Source organism: Balaenoptera musculus, chromosome 1, assembly GCF_009873245.2.
Source record: "Balaenoptera musculus isolate JJ_BM4_2016_0621 chromosome 1, mBalMus1.pri.v3, whole genome shotgun sequence".
Lineage (NCBI taxonomy): Eukaryota > Metazoa > Chordata > Mammalia > Artiodactyla > Balaenopteridae > Balaenoptera > Balaenoptera musculus.
In genome coordinates, this window is record NC_045785.1 from 147,554,605 (window position 1) to 147,572,922 (window position 18,318).

General features: G+C 47.6%; 1 protein-coding gene and 1 pseudogene across 2 annotated transcripts in view; one reads left to right on the plus strand and one right to left on the minus strand.

Annotated features, from left to right (window-relative positions):
• Positions 1–18,073, minus strand: part of CAMK1G (calcium/calmodulin dependent protein kinase IG) — a 28,678-nt gene extending 10,605 nt beyond the window's left edge. Inside the window, exons 1-3 of one of the 2 annotated variants that reach the window (XM_036867131.1) lie at positions 18,022–18,073; positions 9,188–9,308; positions 3,491–3,619 (exon numbers count right to left, since the gene is read on the minus strand). In XM_036867131.1, the coding sequence (XP_036723026.1) occupies positions 3,491–3,619; positions 9,188–9,279 (221 nt within the window). In that variant the 5' untranslated portion in view covers positions 9,280–9,308; positions 18,022–18,073. Of the gene's footprint in view, positions 1–3,490; positions 3,980–9,187; positions 9,309–18,021 lie in introns of those variants that run through there. The other variant, XM_036867043.1, reaches the window with a different exon arrangement.
• LOC118902641 lies at positions 3,999–4,422 on the plus strand (annotated as a pseudogene).
• Positions 18,074–18,318: the final 245 nt, after the last annotated feature.

An 18,318-nucleotide genomic window follows, 5' to 3' on the forward strand; every position in this document is an offset into this window, starting at 1 on the left:
GAGAAAAGATTCCCAGAATGGTGTTCAGTTCATATTTTTGAATGGGTAATTGATCCTCGTGCCTTCAGGGAACAAATAATTCATTGTTACTCCAGGAATCTCTTTAAACTTTACCAAAAGAGAAAGTTAAAAGAACTGAGGGAGGCTAGGGGAGCATCGATCACGAGGTTATTCTACAAAATGGGTATGCAGGTCTCCTTCAGAAACATCGCATGAAGTGTGATCCCTCAACGGGTGGGATTTTGGTTAGCTAAGCCTCCTCATGGGTAACCACGGAGGAAGTGCTGCAAAATTATTGTTCCAGGATATTGTGAGAAGTAAGACAGATGCCCATTTTGAGGGTCAGTTCAGTGGGATGCCTTAGATCAGTGATTCTTAAGCAGGGGCTCTTTTGTCCCTAAGGGGATCTTTGACAATATCTAGTGACATTTTTGATTGTCACGATTGGGGAGGGGGGAAGTGCTCCTGGCATTTAGTGGGTAGAGACAGGAATGTTGCTAAACATCCTACAATGCTCAGGAGAGCCCTCAACACAACAAAGATTAGCTGGTTTAACATGTCGAGCAAAGTAAGAGAGTAGCACTGACATATATACACTACCAAATGTAAAATGGATGGCTAGTGGGAAGCAGCTGCATAGCACAGGGAGATCAGCTCGAAGCTTTGTGACCACCTAGAGGTGTGGGATAGGGAGGGTGGGAGGGAGACGCAAGAGGGAGGGGATATGGGGATATATGTATACATATAGCTGATTCACTTTGTTGTACAGAGGAAACTAACACAACATTGAAAAGCAATTATACTCCAATAAAGATATTAAAAAAAAAATGTCAATAGCACTGAGGTCAAGAAACCCTGCCCTAGATTACCTTTGCCTGGGATTACTCAGAGGCTGAGGCAAGCAGAATAATCATACTAGCTATGGGGTTGGTTTCTAGGCAGCATCTCTGTGCATGCCCATCCAGGAGAAAAGTCTCTAAGAAGTTTTACTCAAGGCTGTGCAGCACAAGAGTTAACTTAGACTCGGAGTCAGTTGGACCTGAGTTCAGGTCTGACTCAGGCACTTACTAGCTGGGTAACCTTGGCTGGTTTACTCAAATCTTCTAAGCCTCGCTTTCCTTGTCTGTAAAGTACGTCTTTCCCATAGAATTATATCGGGATGAAAAGAGATAAGACGTGTAAAATGCTTAGTACAGTGTCTAGGGAAATAGAAGACACATAATCAATAGTAGCTAACATCTTTAAGATATTTAAAAAAAATACAGACCCCATGCAGTGGCTACATGATGGATTCAACTACATTTATAATCTGACGATGCTAACAGTAATTTATCGATGATTTACTCACTGAACAAATATTTATTGAGCACCTATGCTGTTAGGGACTGTTGATACAATGCAATGATAAGAAAGACCATCTTAGTCCTTGCTCTCAATGAGTTTACAGTCTCTACCCTAATCTCCCTGAAGCCCAGACCTACATCTCTAACATCCTACCAGACACCTACCTCTATGTAGAGATAGGTGGATATTTATTCAATATATGTAGAGGTAGGTGGATATTTATATTCAATATACTGCAACCAATTTCTATTTCCTCTCAGCCTACACATCCTTTTCATTTGCTATCCCAAGCAATGATATGACTGTACACATAACAGCTCAATCTCAGGGACTTATTTTTTTAAATTATACATATGTATTTTATTTACACTTTGATATATTTCATGATAAACAATTTTTTCCCCATCTTAACCATTTTTTAAGTGTACAGTTCAGCAGTATCAAATACGTTCACATTGTTGTGCAAAAATCACCTCTGTCCATCCCCATAACTGTTTTCATCTTGTGAAACTGAAGCTCTATGCCCATTAAACAATAACTCCCCATTATTCCTTGCCCCCAGCCCCTGGTAACCACCAGTCTACTTTCTGTCTTTATGATTTTGACTATTCTAAGTACCTCATATAAGTGGGATCATACAGTATGTCTCTTTTTCTGACTGGCTAATTTCATTTAGCATAATGTCCCCAAGGTTCATCCATGTTGCAAACATACTGCAGAATCTCCTTCCTTTTTAAGACTGAACAATATTCCATTGCATGTATATCCACATTTTCTTATCCGTCCATCCACTGCTGGACACTTGAGTTGCTTCCATGGTTTAGTTATTATGAATAATGCTGCTATGAACGTGGGTGTACAAATATCTCTTTGAGATCCTACTTTCTCAGGGTCTTTTTAATGCTTTTCTTTTTTACACTCCTACCAGCCAACCCCCAAACCTAATCACTTCTCTCTCTGAAACATTTCTTGAACCCAGTCTTCTTGCCACCATGTGATCTCGCCATTACCTTTGCTTGCATCCTCATCCCTTGCCTTGATTATTGAGAAAGTCTGGCAATTGGTCTCCTGTCCTCTAGGCTGGAATCCTCCAATCCATCCTCCACCACCATGCTTAAGAGGGATGGCTCTAAAATATAAATCTGATCATGGGACTTTTGACTTAAAATCCTTTGATGACTTTTCTTTGCCCACAGAATAAAGTCAACATTCTTTATCATGGCATCTAAGACCCTTTATTATCAGATTCCACTTGACCATTTTAGTTTCATCTCCTGTCCCTTGACGGTACTCACTCTCAGTTCAGGGGCTTCCAATTCTAACTATCCCCTAACATCCCTTGCCCGTCCATGATTCTATGTTAAAGTTTATGCTACTCTTGGCTGGACTTCCCTTTCTGTACTGCCCCTCCTGCCTCCACAAAATTCTACTCATCCATTAAGGTCTGTCTTTGAAAATGTACCTAAAACACATACTAGTGAAAACACACATATAGGCAACCTGAATCTCTGTCTCCTCTGAACTCTGCCTTTTGCTGTGTGGCTCACATCCAATGGGACTGGTGCTACTTATGGGCACCTTTGACTCTGTTCACAAAATGCGAGCTCCTGAGGGTAAGGAATTTTATTGGTTTCATCCTTGTGGTCTTGATGCCTAATAAACTTTTGGCTCACCACAGGGGTTCCACAAGGGTTTGTTTTATGAGTCCCGCTCTAAACATTTGATGATTTGTTAGTGTCAGCTCCCTCATGATAGTTGGGGTGCTGAACCTGCATTTGCTTTGGAAGAAACTGAGGCGCATTTCCAAATCTTGTGCTGCTTCCTGAATTATTGATTCTTCCTGGTGTTGGCCCTCAATTGATTTTTGGTCCTTTGAGCTAATTACCCTGTGGTTTATGTACACAAACCAACTCTGCTATCAGTTGATCACTAGTTAATTTGCTGAAAAAAAAAAAAAAAAAAAGAAAATCAGCCAAGACAGCTGTCTGGCTAATATAGCTGATGAATCAAACTGACCCATTAGCTCAATCAAAGGGAGTAATACCTTTGGGTGTGGAAATTGAGCCCCAGTCCTTCTCGAAGGTAATTTTTGAAGGAAATGTTGTGATCCCACAGCTGCACTCGACCAACCCTAGGACCCACTCACTTTTTCAACACAGCGATCTCATTCTCCAGGCTGCTGTCCCGGAAGGCAGGCGACTTTTTGATGCACTTCAGGGCAAAGAGCTTCCCAGTTACCCTTTGCTTCACCAGGAAAACTTCTGAAAAAGCTCCTCTGAGTAGAAGACACCAAGAGATAGAAATTAGTACTGGCCGGTACAGAACATTGCTGGAGGCAAAATGGGTAGATGAAAGAAGGTGTGACGGGTAATTCGTTTCATTGTCATTGTGGGCACCCCGAGGAGCCATATCCATGGCAGACCCCACCTGACATGCCCTTGTGTGCTTTCTTTCACCTATCACGTGGGAAAGAAAAGATTCTATTACAGACTCAGGGTCTAGGTGGCTGCTCTTGCCTAGTTCCATAATTTGGGAATGATTCCCAGAAACTGCTTTAGCTCTGAAGATTTCTCCACTTGGCAAACCCATTAAAGAGAGGCCACTGCTGATCTTAGCGAGGCGGCAGTGATAGCACTTGCTCTCCCGGCTTCCCCATGCTGCCCAAGGATGACAAACAGAAGAAAGATGCTGGAAAGTTGGCCAGGAAAGACAGAGGCCCAGTGAACAAATCTGGGGGCAAGGCCAAAAAGAAGAAGTGGTCCAAAGGCAAAGTTCGGGACAAGCTCAATAACCTAGTCTTGTCTGACAAAGCGACACATGACAAACTCTGTAAAGAAGTTCCCAACTGGAAGCTTATAAGCCCAGCTGTGGTCTCTGAGAGACTGAAGCTTCCTGGATCCCTGGCCAGGGCAGCCCTTCAGGAGCTCCTTAGTAAAGGATTTTAAAGCTGGTTTCAAAGCATAGAGCTCAAGTAATTTACACCAGAAATACCAAGGGTTGAGATACCCCAGCTGCTGGTGAAGATGCATGAACAGGTCCCACCAACTGTACATTTTGAAAAATAAAATTTTATTAAATAAAAAAAAAAAGAGAGGCCACTGCAGAGTCAATTTACTTGGCTTCTCCTAACGTGGTGTTCTGTGTGGTCACTGTGTGGCAGTTGGAAGTAGAACTGGGAGACAGGGCTCTGACAGTGAGAGAAAAAGACTCTTGTATCTGTTTTAGATAGTGATGATTGCCCTGAACCAATGATTAGCGGCAAGGGAGGTGAACATCCTCTCGCTCAGTAGGATCTGTGAGGACAAAACGGAACTCAGCAGCTCTGGGCAGGCTGTCTGAAGACAGAAAGGATGGAACCCAATGGGAACACAGGGTAGGATTCCAAATTGCAGGCTTCTTGGTTCAAGGGGGTCCTCTGGAGACAAGGCCATAACAGCAGTTAGCAAATAGGTGATGCTGGAGCCTGATGGCCCAAGTTAGAACCTCAGCTTTTTGGGTAACAAGTCACTTAACTTCCATATGCACAGTTTCTTCATCTGAAAAGTGAGAATGTCAATAGTATCTGATTCATAGGGTTGTTTAGAAGAGTACCTGAGTTATAGATATAAGTGCATAAAAGTTTTCCTGAGATCTAGTAAACTACATGTGCTAGATACTATTATTCTTATTAGTACTATTATTATTTGAATACCAGTAGGGAGAACACCTGATCGTAACAAGAGGTGATAGAGTTTAGGTGAGGAAATAGCTGAGCCATCCTCTCCCCTGCCATCTGGGGATTCTAGCATGAAGCCCCAATAGCAATCAAGCTTGTGTAAGGACATTCAGAATCTGCATTAGAAAATACTTGGTGTTTCCTGTTTCCCCCAGCTGCACTTGGAACTGAGTTAATTAGAGCCTTCAGAGCTTGCTCTCTTCATTCATTCATTCATTCAGTCGTCCCTCTAATCAAGATTTATTGAGCACCTACTGAATCTTAGACACTAGAGATAAAAAGGGAAGTGTTTCTGCTCTCAAGGAGCCTGTAAATTAGTGAAGAGTGCAGACAAATGAGCAATTAACATTCACTTTGAAAAATGTTATTAGGCATTACATGAATGCTTGTTGAGCTGACAGAACCTCTACGTGTTAGGCACTGGGATTAGTTTTGGTCTAGCTTAGAATCTAGTGTGAGAGACACAGATCAGTGGGAAATATTATGAGACCACAGAAAATGGACGCTTAAGACAGGGCCTCTGCTATGGTTGGGCGGGTTACACACTGTACAATTCCAGCAGATGCCATCACCTTGGAGCCACTGTGCCTTTTCATACAATAATTATAAGAACATTTTTGCTCTGGACAGCAAGCTAGAGAAAAGGGCGCTTTTCCCTAATGTGTCCAAACTGACCACTTTGGGATGGCGGAGAAGCACATCATTTGTGGCCCTCTGACTTAAGAACACACTGAGCTCAGTTTTAAGGGATCAATGAGAGTTAGCCTAGGAAAAAAACAAGTTGGAAGTGATGTTTCAGGTGGGGGTGGGGAAGAAGCATGAGAAAAAGCCTAGAGGTGCAAAACAGCAGGGAGAGGCAGGGCTGCCTCAGGTAATCCAGCCTCTTTTGCTAGAGTGTGGGGCAGGGAATGAGGGAAGAAAATGTGGATGGGCACCAGGTCCTGTGCCTGGCAGCATACGGAAAATAGTCAGTGTTTGTGTGATGGATGGATGGGTGGATGGGTGGACGGGTGGATGGATGGGTAGGACGTTTGGACTGGGATTATCTGTGTGTTCTACTCATCCTGAGACCCCACTTTCCTTATTGTAAAAGGAGAGTTGAACCACATGGCCTTAAAGTTTCCTTCCGCCTATGATGTTCTTGGGTCCACCTTCAGATTTCTCCCTTTTCACCTGTATCTTTAGAACCACACATGGATGGTCCCCTGATTTCAAAGCTGACACCCACTCTGGGTCCACTTGTAAAATGAGATCAAACATTCCTGGGGGATCCTGCAGTGTGTGGTATCTCCTAGGGTTGTGCAATGCTGTGGTAATTACTGCTCTTTTGGCTCAGGCTGCCTTACGCATTGTGCGTGTGTGTGAGGAGGTGGGAGGTGGTGTGTGTGTGTGTGTGGCAGGGGCAGGGGAGAGGGATTAGAGGACTTAATTGTGCCATCTGTCAGACTGGGGAGCAGAGAGCTAGTTTTGAGTGGCCAAGGTTGCTTGGGTCAGAAGGCAAGATGGGCAGAGGCTTCAGAGCCAGGAGCAAGTGCTTGCTGCAATAGATCTTGATTTGTGTTTCCTGCTCTGAATAGCTCTCTGCTCTTGCTGGGAGCCTGGGTGATGGAGGAGGAAGGGAGGAACCAAGAAGAAAAATCTCTTCCTTGGCAGTGAAAGGAGGAGGCCTGGGACTTGGGTGATGCACCCTCTGTAATGGACGAGTTTTGCCCAGTGTCCCTACAGCTGCCCAGGGCCCTGGAATTGTGGGTGGAATCTGGGCAGATTTCACAAAAGCCTGTTTTCCCTGGTGGGTTGTTCCAGAGGAGCTGAGGACTAGAGGAAAGGGGCCTTTGTCATGGGATTCTGGCGCTTCCTGAGCAGGGGAATCAGCTCTGTCTAGCTGCCCCCTCTGTGGAGAGCACCTCACCTGGGGAACTCTGTGGAGTCTGCAGCCTGGGGCTGCCTGTCCCCATCCTGAGCACCACAGAGGTGACTTCTTCTTAGCTTTTGTTCAGCCTTAGCTGCTGCAACAGCTGTGACTTGCCCTGTCTTGTCCACCTGCTTCCCTCAAATTAGTGCTGGGCTGGGTACATCAGAGTCACCAGCAACACTTAAAATATAGATGCCTGGGACTTCCCTGGTGGCACAGTGGTTAAGAATCCACCTGCCAATGCAGGGGACACAGGTTCGATCCCTGGTCCAGGAAGATCCCATATACCGCAGAGCAACTAAGCCCACAAGCCACAACTACTGAGCCCATGTTCCACAACTACTGAAGCCCACACACCTAGAGCCCGTGCTCCGCAATAAGAGAAGCCACTGTAATAAGAAGCATGCACACCGCAACGAAGAGTAGCCCCTGCTCACCGCAACTAGAGAAAGCCCGCACGCAGCAACAAAGACACAATACAGCCAAAAATAAATAAATAGATAATTTAAAAAATATATACATAGATGCCTGGCCACTGGGTCCTAGCCCCTTAAATTCCAGCTTAATAGTCTGGGAACAGGAACCTGTATTTCTCAAAAATTCCCTAGACTAAAATGATTTTAGAGAATTATTCATTTTCTTGAGTGTGACAATGATATTTGTGAACATAGAAGAAAATGCCCTCATTCTTAGGCAGGGCCGACAGGTGACTCAGAGGTGTTGTGTCATGATGTTCGCAAGTTGTTTACAAATTGTTCAATGCAGTGTGTGTGTGTGTGTGTGTGTATATAAAACAAATTAGTAAAATGTTAACCACTATGGAATTTAGGTGGTGGGTATATCGGAGTTCACTGTACTATTATTTCACCTTTTCTTTACTTAGATATTTTCACAGCTAAAAGTTAGAGGCATAAGCTCCCCAGGTGGCTCCGATGTCCTCCTGGGTTTAGAAGCTGCTTGGCAGACCTCACTGAACTCTGTAAGGGTGGCATGTGCTGCCTCTCACAATCCTATAGCACAAATCTGAGCAGAGGGTGAATACGTTCTTGTCAACCTGGGCTTATTTCTCTCTCTTTCTCTGGATTTTTGGGCTGCTTAGCAAATCATTTCGGATTCACTCATGAGCGTTGTCTCTCTCTCCTGCCCAAAACCCCCTCTCTAGCCAACCCCGTCTTGGCAATGGCCCTCCATGGAGGGTGGAGGCTCTGATGACCAGGGCGGCCGCTGAGATCCTCCTGCGTGCTGAGTGTCACCCTCGTCTGGGATGGGAGGGCTCAGATGCCTCCTATCAGGGCTGAGCCGGCTCCTTTACGGCTGCAGCGAGAGTGTAGGCAGCTGTCGCTGCCTGAGGTCACTGCCTCCTAGCCAGGCGGAGGGGGCTAAACTTAGCCAGTTTGGCTAAAGGGAAAGCTGGCTTCAGTGGACAGCCCACTAAGGGCCGCTCATGTCCCCGGCCCAATTAGCCCAGACTAATTAGCTGACCAGCTTGGGTTCTGAGGCCCTGGGAACCGGTGGCCTGGAGTGGGTGCCAGCCTGCGTCAGAGGCTGTGACCTCTCGGAGGAGGGGGTAGGACTAAGTGGAGAGTCAGTTCCAGACAAGCTGTCTCTGCTCCACCAGCCATGTAATCATTGTCAAGGGGGAAGGAACAGACACCCCAGAGGCAGGTAGGAGTTTGGCTACAGCGTGACTTTATTTTTCCAACATGATACTTAAATATGGAGCAGAGAGGATGGTGGTGGTAGGATCTGATTCAGGTGTGTGTAACCCATCCACGCTCCAAGCCTCAGAAGCTCCTTTTTCTGTCTATAGCAGACAGTGGGTTTGACCTGTTCGCTGCAGGGGGGAAATGAGGAAGCTGGGTGAGGAGGCCCAGGAAGGTTCTAGGGTCACTGCGTCTCCAGAGATGCTCCAGAACTCCTCTTTCCTGCAACCAGGGCAGGACTCACAAGTTGTCACAGATCTGGAAGCAGGGCGGGGGCCTCTGGGAGTAAGGAGGCAGAGCCCTGGGGAAAGGGCTGGATTGTTCTCTGTATTACCCCAAGGTGCCTTTCCCTAATCTGCCCCCTGAAGCCCCTACTCTATTCCCTGAGAGCTATTGAGATAGTGTTACAGCAGCCTCAGCCCAGTTTATCATTCTCTGCTGGTCCAGGATGACTCTTTTCCGACTCCCCACAGCAGGCAGTCCAGCCACCCTATCCTCAGCCCCAGGACTCACGATCCCAGCACTTCCATGAAGATGAACGTTTTCCGGATGTTGGTGGTCTGTTTCTTCCAGGAACTGCAGTCATCTTCTTCCTTCCGACCCATTGCCTCCAGAGTTGAAGCTTCTGGGGATGCTTGGTTTGAGGAAGGAAAGAAAGGGTCTGATCAGATAATTCCTCCAATAGGATGAGAACAAGTTGTAAAAAGAATCTAAAATACATCCTGCATGTAACAACTGGAAGGAAAGACTGGGAGCAAAACCTGGGTAATTGGCAAAAATAAGACTTATTCTCTCCACTTGCTTTTGAAACTACCATGACAAATTTTATTGACCGTCTACTGCATGTCCATTGTGCTTGCCCCATGCTCATGGAGTTTAGAGTCTAGTAGTGGAAAATCCGCTTTGTACAAACGTACGTAAGGGCAATAAGACATACACGAATGATTAACATGGGACTATCCACCTTGAAGGCATCTGGGCTGTTTCTTAAGATACCAAGTGATCGCCCAGGTATTTATTCAGACTACTGGGTCAGCCGCCCTTCTTTCTATTATCACAGCTCTGACGCCACCTCCAGTCATTACTGTTCTTAACTTACGGGTTAAATGAATGAATATTAGATGAATGAGCATTGTGTTTCCTTTGCAACTCCCATGACATTTAGCACAGTGCTGGAAAAACAGTTAATCGTTAAAATCTGAATTGAATTGTGTCCTGAGCTTGTATGAGTTCTCTCAATACCATATTTATTCAACAGTCAACACCTATGATGTGCCAGGGGCTGTATGTACCCTGACTGTATCCCTCTAAATAATACCTTCGGTATACTCTCCTTGTTGATCGATGTATGTCATCTGCTTCCTGTTGGGACCCTGATTGATGTAATGAGAAATGGGGAACCAGAAAAGTGGTCTTAGCTTCTAGTGAGGTAGATAGAGCAGATCTCAAATCTTTTATAAGGATGATTCAGAATGATTATCTGAAGATCAGATAATCTAGCCAAGGTTATAGAGCTAATTGTTTACAGTCTAGATTTCTTAGTCAAGACTAGGAACAGAAGCTATGCATCCCTCACTGTATCACACTGCATTCTAGCCTCCTGACACCTAGTTCTAGTGTCTTAATTAATGTTTTTCAATACATTTTTAGACAAATGAGTTCCTGTTACATTTCATTGCAAGGTAAAATTGCTTATGGTACTTAGTGTATAACCCGGCGGTCAGGTGAAGAGCACAGGTGATGGCTCTGCCTTCCTAGGTCCAGGAGTCTGGAGGGGTCAGTAAGCGAACAAGTCAGCTAACATGTATACAGTGACAAAGTGTGGGTAGATCATAAAAGAACAAAACCCGAGCTTGTTAGAGGGATAATCAGGAAGGGTCTTATTTAGATGAAGGTCAGGGGAGGACTCACATCATAAAATAGGTTCTGTGATACAGGGGGAAACCTTTTCTGCCTTTAAGTGACAACTGTGAGGCTTAAGACCCTGGAAATAAGAAGAATGTGACACAAGGATGGTCCTTGCTAGGAGGAAGAGGTGTGGAAAGACTGACGATTTTGGCCCAAGTGGATCCTGAGAAGGAGATGGGGAGACAGATGGTGTAGTTGTCAGAAACACACATCTTGCTTTCACCCTCTTGTAGTAAACATCCATCTAGGAATGGGGGAGATCGGTGACATGGATGGATGGGCTCCCCAGGACTCTCCTGGTGGGAGACCCTAAGCCTTGGAGGAACTCTGACTTCAACACATTTAACAGTCATCACGGGACAGGCCCAGATGGGGGAGGTGAATGAGTCAGTGTCACATGACCTGCAGGGAGTCCAGAAGTTCCTCAGGGCCTGTGGGGGCTGGACCCACGGCTGACCAAACTCCATGCTCAGTGGCCTCATGTTGTTAGCTTGGAATTGACAACAGTGGGTGTATTTACACCATGGGAACAGGCAAATGCTACCATCAGGGCTTCTCCTCCACTCCTCACCCCATCCCCCAAGAACCAGACGTTAAACGTTTACCAGCTCACCTCTGCCCACGGCCCTGGTGAGGGGATATAGGGTTGCTAGGGCTCCTGTCAACCACGGTCCAGAAGAAGAGACGGCTACGATCAGGGCTTCTCACGTGGAAGCAAATGTCTGGGGTCAGGCCTTTAGTGGAGGATGTCGGCCTGATGCCCCAGGGGCCAGATGGGACCAGGCACACCTCAGAGGTCGCTAGTCAGCCTCTGTGAGTTCTCAGAGAACTGGGATCTGAGGTCCCTGATAGTAGGGGGCCCCCTTCTCCTCTGCCACAAACAGGTCAAGTAAGTACCTTATAACATAAAAGGCTACCTTGAAAATGGAACAGGAGGAGAAAAGACCATCTCAAGGCTGTGTTTTCCTGAAAGATACTGGATCAGCCAAATGAGACTCTTTATTAAACCTGAGATGCTATAATGGACAAGTTCAAATGTAAAGTTGCCCTTTGTACCCTTTTTGCTGCCTGGTAGGGTGGGAATTCATGGGGAAGATTTTACAGGAAATAAAGAAGCTACATCTTCTTTGTACATTTTAGTCTAGTGTGTAAATGTGCAACCTGGCTATATAATAATTGGTGGTTATTATTATGAAAAGCACATGTGGGAAATGTTAAGCATTCTTCAGCATTCGATACAGCTGAATGTAGATCTGGTGTACTCTTGTATCTTCAGGCCCATTTGTTGATTTGTTCCTTTTGGCAGGATGGCAGCCCAGAGGGACCACAGCAGTTCAGGGCCCAGGCACCGGCCAGAGGAGGACTCGCCAGGCATGCAATGGTGGGCTGATCTTGAACTTCGAGGGCACAGTCTACAAGGTGGAGACAAATGAACCCTGACTGGCAGAGATTGCTTTGGGGAAGATGAAATATTAGAACAGAGGGCTATCTTTAGCCAGATACTATTCTGCAGATTCTTAGCCCCAAATCTAGCAGCTTCCACTTATCAGAGCTGTGCTTGGACCAATTGCTTCTTACTATATAGACACAGGACAGCTGAGAAGTCTTGAAGGATGTAGGGGATGAGGGCCAGGGGCTGGACCTTAAAAGGAGCCTATCAACAGGATTAGTTTGAGTGACGCCCTCTCTGTCTCTCCCCTCCACAGAACAACTGGGCTGTAGATGCCCATTTTCCAAGTAAAGAGCCAATCAAGGGCCTTCTTTCCAGCACAGGCCCATCAGTGGGGCATGCATCACTCCCCCTTCTGAAGCCCCTGCGGAATGATGGGTCCACTTTCCAGGAAGCATCACCACCTCATTAGCAGATCTGTACTCACTGTTCCTTCTTTCCCATTGCTCTTAAATAGCTTAAAAACATAGTATTCTTAGCCCAAGCTCGGCTATAAGAAAACATCTTTCCCGCCCACCCCTCCTCCCATACACTCAGCCCTAACAATTTAGTTCCATCTTCAGAGCCGCATGGAAAGCTCAGGGACCCTGATCTGAAACTCCACTTCATTCCCACCCCTCCTTGACCTTGGAGAAACCTCAGGGCCCCGGTGCCCTGTGTGCTAGAGGTCTAACTGTGGGCTCTGAGGTGGGGGGCGGGGGTGTTCTATTGCTGCAGCCTGGCTTCTTTCCCTGAAAATCCTCCCTCTCCTCTCTCGACTTCTGTAACTGAGGCCCTTTCAGAGAAAAAGAAAAATTCCGAGAAGGTTGAAACTCCAGTATTGCTCTCACTTGGTTCTAAAGTAATCCCCACAGGGCAACACCAGGCTCCTAGTTCCTGCTCTGTTGTGTGGTCTTCCATATGACAGATGGCCTGCCTGATCTCTTGGGAAAAAATTTCATAGCTGGGGAGGAGACTACAGCGGGAAAAGTTATTCCTAAAGGGCAGGCTGCACAGCCTTGAGGTGGACGCTACCCCTGAGTGTGGCGCTTTCTGAGCTTCTGGAAATAGGCGGGTGGCATCCAGCCTGCCTGTTTATGACTTGCTGGGGAGAGATGCTCAGGCTGTGAGCCCAGGAGGCAGGCACGCTTCACATTCTTCTTTCACGGAGCGTTGCTGTCCTTCTCTCCTTCCCAGGCTCCAACTGGTCACAGGGGCAGCAATTAGCCCCAGGCAGAACCCGAAGGCACGTGACATGTATCTTCAGGGCCCTCCTCATTGCCATCACCATATTACGTAGGTACCAAGTCATGTTATGACCACACCCTGCCCAGGACCCTCTCTCTGGACACTCACTCCTGCCTGCCCTGGTCCACATGGCCTCTTTAGCCAAAGTTTACTATCTTGAGTCATAGCCACTTAAGACTCTGCTCTGAGGTGCTTTTAAAAAATTAATCAGCAGGGCTAATTGCTTCAGAGTGTCACCCCACCTGAAGAGACGTCCCAGAATCTCAGGGGCACCATGTTTGAATCCAGAGGCGTTCAATTCAGTCCAATCCAATGTATGTTTCCCAAACCCACAGTAGATTCCTAAGCTGGATACGAGTAAACTAGAGGAGATGGACACATGGAAGGGGAGAATCTTCGAGTAGCATCCCTGCAGCCTACAACTCCAGATAACGGCTCTCAACCCTGCCTATGGGAAGAGCCTTCTCCAGTGCTCTCACTTGAGGCTTCTGAGCAAGGAGGCATGAATGATTTGGAGGCATGGTGGGCAAGCCTCAGAGCCTTCCTGCGGGACCAGGTGTGGCTCCTTTACTGACCCCAGAGGAATTAGCCCACCCTAAGACCACATCTGGGGTTCTCCATTCCTTGAGAGCATGACTCAGAAAGGGCTGTGGGTCTTGGGAGGGAGGTTATCAGTTGTCTTATAAGCACATAAGAACGTGCTCCCTGTCTCCAGGTTGGGACACACAGAATCATGGCAATATATAAATTGTTTGGTTATAAAGGGGCCTAAAGACTAAAGCTGGGACATTTTCTTTCCTGGGTCCCACAGTTTCCTGGACTCTGGCCTGTACTGGACTTCTCATCATCCTCTGGATTGAGAGGCACACTTGAAAGAGGTCAAATTCTGGCTCCAGTCTTGGCTCGGCACCAAGAAGTGTGCAGCCCCAGGCAGATCACCGTACATCTCTGGGCTTCCACCTTTCTCCTTAGTGAAAAGAGGAAAATGGACTAGATTAGGGTTCCTTGACATTTGTTTTTTAGAATATTAGTCTTAGGAGACTCTCTGTAAGCAAAGCAGATTTGCTAACTGCCCCTTCTTGGAGATTCATGTTCCGTGTTAGCGTATTAAAGGCTCTGGGGGCTGCTAAAGACACCTGCTTAATGCTCTTTAACCTAGTGTCCCTCAACTTTACTAGACTGTAACTGTAAATTCTTTCCTTTTGCGACACCTACTAGCATCCAGAGGATCTATGGTTGCTCAGAGCCTACTGGGGAAAGTGGGGACTAGGCCAGCTCTGATGTTGTGTGATTGTATAAATGAGCAATAGATGAAATTTCCAGCAGCCTGCTGTCATCACTCACAGCCCTGCTCTCCTCCTGGTGCACAGGCACGTGGCTGGGTCTGTGTGTGCCATCAGAACCTATTTCCAATTCATAGGCTGCAGCTGAAGTGGCTGGTCAGCTTGCCAGAGCTCGGGCCCTGGACCTGAAAGGTTCCTGGAGACTTCTGGCTGGACAGACCCTCCCAGGAATACCGGCTCCATCCCCGGCCCTCCCCCCTAGTCTGGCATCTCCAAGGCCAACTCTGCATGCCAGTTTCTGTTCCCAAAATCACTGAGGAAGGTCGTTTTTCAATTGCCTCCTGCAGTTTATTTCAGGCTCAAACCCACATTTAAGTTTAATCAAACCCTGCTGCAGTGACAAGCCAGAATTCTGTGCTGCTTTGTTTGGTGGCTGAGGGGTCGACACATAAGAGTCACTGGAGAGAGCTGGGTGTGTTAATTATTCTTAATGCGCTCATTTTCCTCATCTGCTGAATGGGACTAATGATCCCTGCTCTGTCTATTTCCCAGGATTCCTGTGGGCTTCCAATACATCAACAGGCATGAAAGCATTCTGTAACCTCTAAAGTGCTGTGCAGTGAGCCCACTTCATAGGCACATGGATTAAACACTGGGCAGAGAGAGGGGAAACAAACAGTTTAAATAGGGGTGAGCACACAGCAGGAGATGTGAATCTGCTGTTTCCTCAGCTGGTCTCGGCTCTCAAGTGTGTGCCACATGCCTCTCAAGTGTGACCCGCATCTCACTCTGATTCTAAAGTGTTTGAAGACGTATAATTTTTCATACATGTAGCCCTGAAATGCAAACCAACTACTTTATGTGCTATTCAACCAAGAAGGCAGAGATCTGTTGGAGCACAGAGTTAACACTGCCTGGGTTGGGTTTCTCCATGGGCTGGTCTCCACTGGGGTACCTTTCTAAGCAGGGTTCAAGAGTCATAGGTTTAACTGTGTGTCCGCCACACGCTGCCTTTAAGACCCACTCCCACGCAAGAGGCTCACTGTACTGCGCCCCTTGGAAGGTGAGAGGAGGGACCTCCACCTGGGGAGAGGGAGCAGGAGGAAGGACAGGCTGAGCTCAGAATGGCTGTGGCAAGAAGCTCTGAGTGCCCAGCCCTCCTCCTCCCCCTGCTCCAGGACACCGGTGTGACAGTCATCCACAACCCGTGCAGCTCCCCGGCACCATCACCAGCTTGCTTTCCACGGGGGTAGCTGCTCACCCCCAGTCCCCTCGCCCTTGACCATGGCCATGCACCAGCACTTGTAGGGCTGGCTCGCAGCCCGTTTGCAGACAGCTGCCCACTGCCCCCCCCCCAATTCATGCTGCAGCCCATTCACTCCGCTGCCTCTGACAGGCTGCGGCTGGGCCCTGTCACTCAGGGATGGCAGCTTAGTTCTGGCCGCGTGTGCATGCGTGAGTGGGGCACAGGGAGTCAGGGAGGTGCTGGTCTCTTGGAAGGGGATTCTTTGTAGTCGCAGCCAGAATTGCAGAATTGCTCCCAGACCCTAAGGTATTCGCTGCCTCAGACTGATCACCTGGGTGATCCCTGTGCTGGGCGCTTTACCTGCCATTATCTCGTTTAATGTCTTTGAAGGTAAGTATCAGGTATTGTTAACCCCATTTTATAGTTGAAGTACTGATGGGTAGAAAGATTAAGAAAAATGCCCCAAATCAAACAGATAGTAAGTGACAGAGCCGGACATGAGCCCCAGCCCATCAGACCCCAACAGCAGTCTCCCTGACCCCCACCATGTAACCTGTTGCCTCTTTCCTGGGGGTGGTTTTTGGGATTTCACTTACCTCCGCCCTCATCCTTAGGATGCTCTCCTGTAATCCCACCAACAAACTGATTCCCCCTGGAACGCGTGGCTGGCTCGGATGATCTGGGAAAGGCTGGATCCCGGGAACACTCAGATTTCTCAACATTGAGTCTGGGGCTGGCCATCTGTCTCTTGCCTAAGTGGCTCCTGGCTCCAGCTCAAACCTTTTCTCACTCTAACCTTGAGCTTCTTTCCCAAAGTTTTGCCCTATCTTTCTAAAGAGTGCTCTTAATACACATAAAAACACCCACACTCACACCTGCACCATAGCTATCTGTAGTATCATGGAAAGGTCACCGATTATGTCAGAAGATCTGGGTTCAAATGCTATTGTCATCAAATGGATTTCGCCAGTATCCAGCTTTGCCTTGTGGAGTCTCAGTGGAACCACTATTTGCCCCACCAGCCCAATGGGCTTGTCTTAAAGATGATTAATTAAAAGCACATTACTCACTGTAGAGTGTGGTTCCCATATCAGGTATTACTAAGCACTTTGTGTTATGGCCTATTGGGTCTTGTCTTTGGCCCTAGTTAAGCTTAAGTCAGTAGGACTGCCAGGGGTCAGGCTGCCTCCAGCCTCTGATCTGGGAAAGATCATCTCCTCACCCAAGATGGAACCTGCTTGACTTTCTTGACCCTTCTCAGAGATTTTCCTCCTCATCAATTGATCTGGTTCCAGAACAAGCCGCTGGCCAGCCACGCACTGCTGCCAGAACAGCAGCGAGAGCCCTGGCAGCCGTCCCCGGGAGCCTCAGGGTTAATGTTTGTGCGTCAAAGTTACGTGGAAAGAAGGGGCCACAGTGCGGATGGGGGTGGTGATGAGTTCAGACCTCCTTTTACCATTTTTACCTGAGAACTGAACTAGGGAAGTTTAAAGACAGAAGGGAGAGAGACCTGCCCCTGGGGAAGGTGAAGGAGGGGGCCTCGTGACTGACAGCGGTGTCCCTGCTGAGTTCTGCATCCTAACGCGGTGGGGGACAGGAGCGGGAGCTGGGCCATGGACCCTGCCAGGAAGGACTGAGGCTGGTCTGCCTGCCTTGGGTCTGCAGAGCCACTGACTGCTTACAAACCTCCTTTTTGCCCACTGACTCTCCTAATCTTCACAACAACCTAGACAGGTAGGCAGAACCAAAACAGAGCATTGCCCCATTTGACAGATGGGGTCTGAGAGGTTAAGAGATGAAGGCTGAGCAGGAGGGAGGGGTGCAAGGGCGCTGGAGGTCCTGACACCCTGCAGATGGACAGCCCCTCCCAGGTACAGAGCCCAGAGGGCTGTCCCTAAATGCAAGCAGGCATGGCAGGAGGGGCACATACAGATATTTTGCTCCCTTTTCTTTGCCCAGGAGTGTGAAAGGTTCCCACTCAAGCCAACCCTGAAGGGATGGCCAGATAATCCCCGCAGAAGTCCCACCCGGACACCCATTCAGACTTATCTTCCAAGGCAGCTGCAACTTCCCCTTGATACCTCGAGAGTCAGGCAAGACAGGAACTGGGGCTGAAATAAACACCCAAGTTGCTTGCAAGAGTGGCTCTTCAAACCCACTCTCTTGGTGCCAGGAGCCTCCCGCTAAACAAAGAAACCTCCCCAAACCAAATAAAGAAGCAGGTTCGTCTTACCCAGGGAATCCGAGAGAACGGTGCTCGTGGTCCTGCCACTCCAGCTCCTACAGGTCTGTGAGGATTAGCTGCTCCAGCACTTCAACAATAAGCTGAATTAAAGGGGAGGAATGCAGGGGTTTTCTTTCCTAGGACTGTAACCAGGCAGCCTTAAAGGGGAGGAAAAGTAGCTAGGGCGGCTTGCATCTCTCCTTCCTTTCCTCTGCCTTTCCTTCCCTCTGAGCAGATCCAGAAAAATCCTTTTGCAAAGGGGCCTTTTTATGCTGTGTGTGTGTGTTTGTGTGTGTGTGCGTGTGT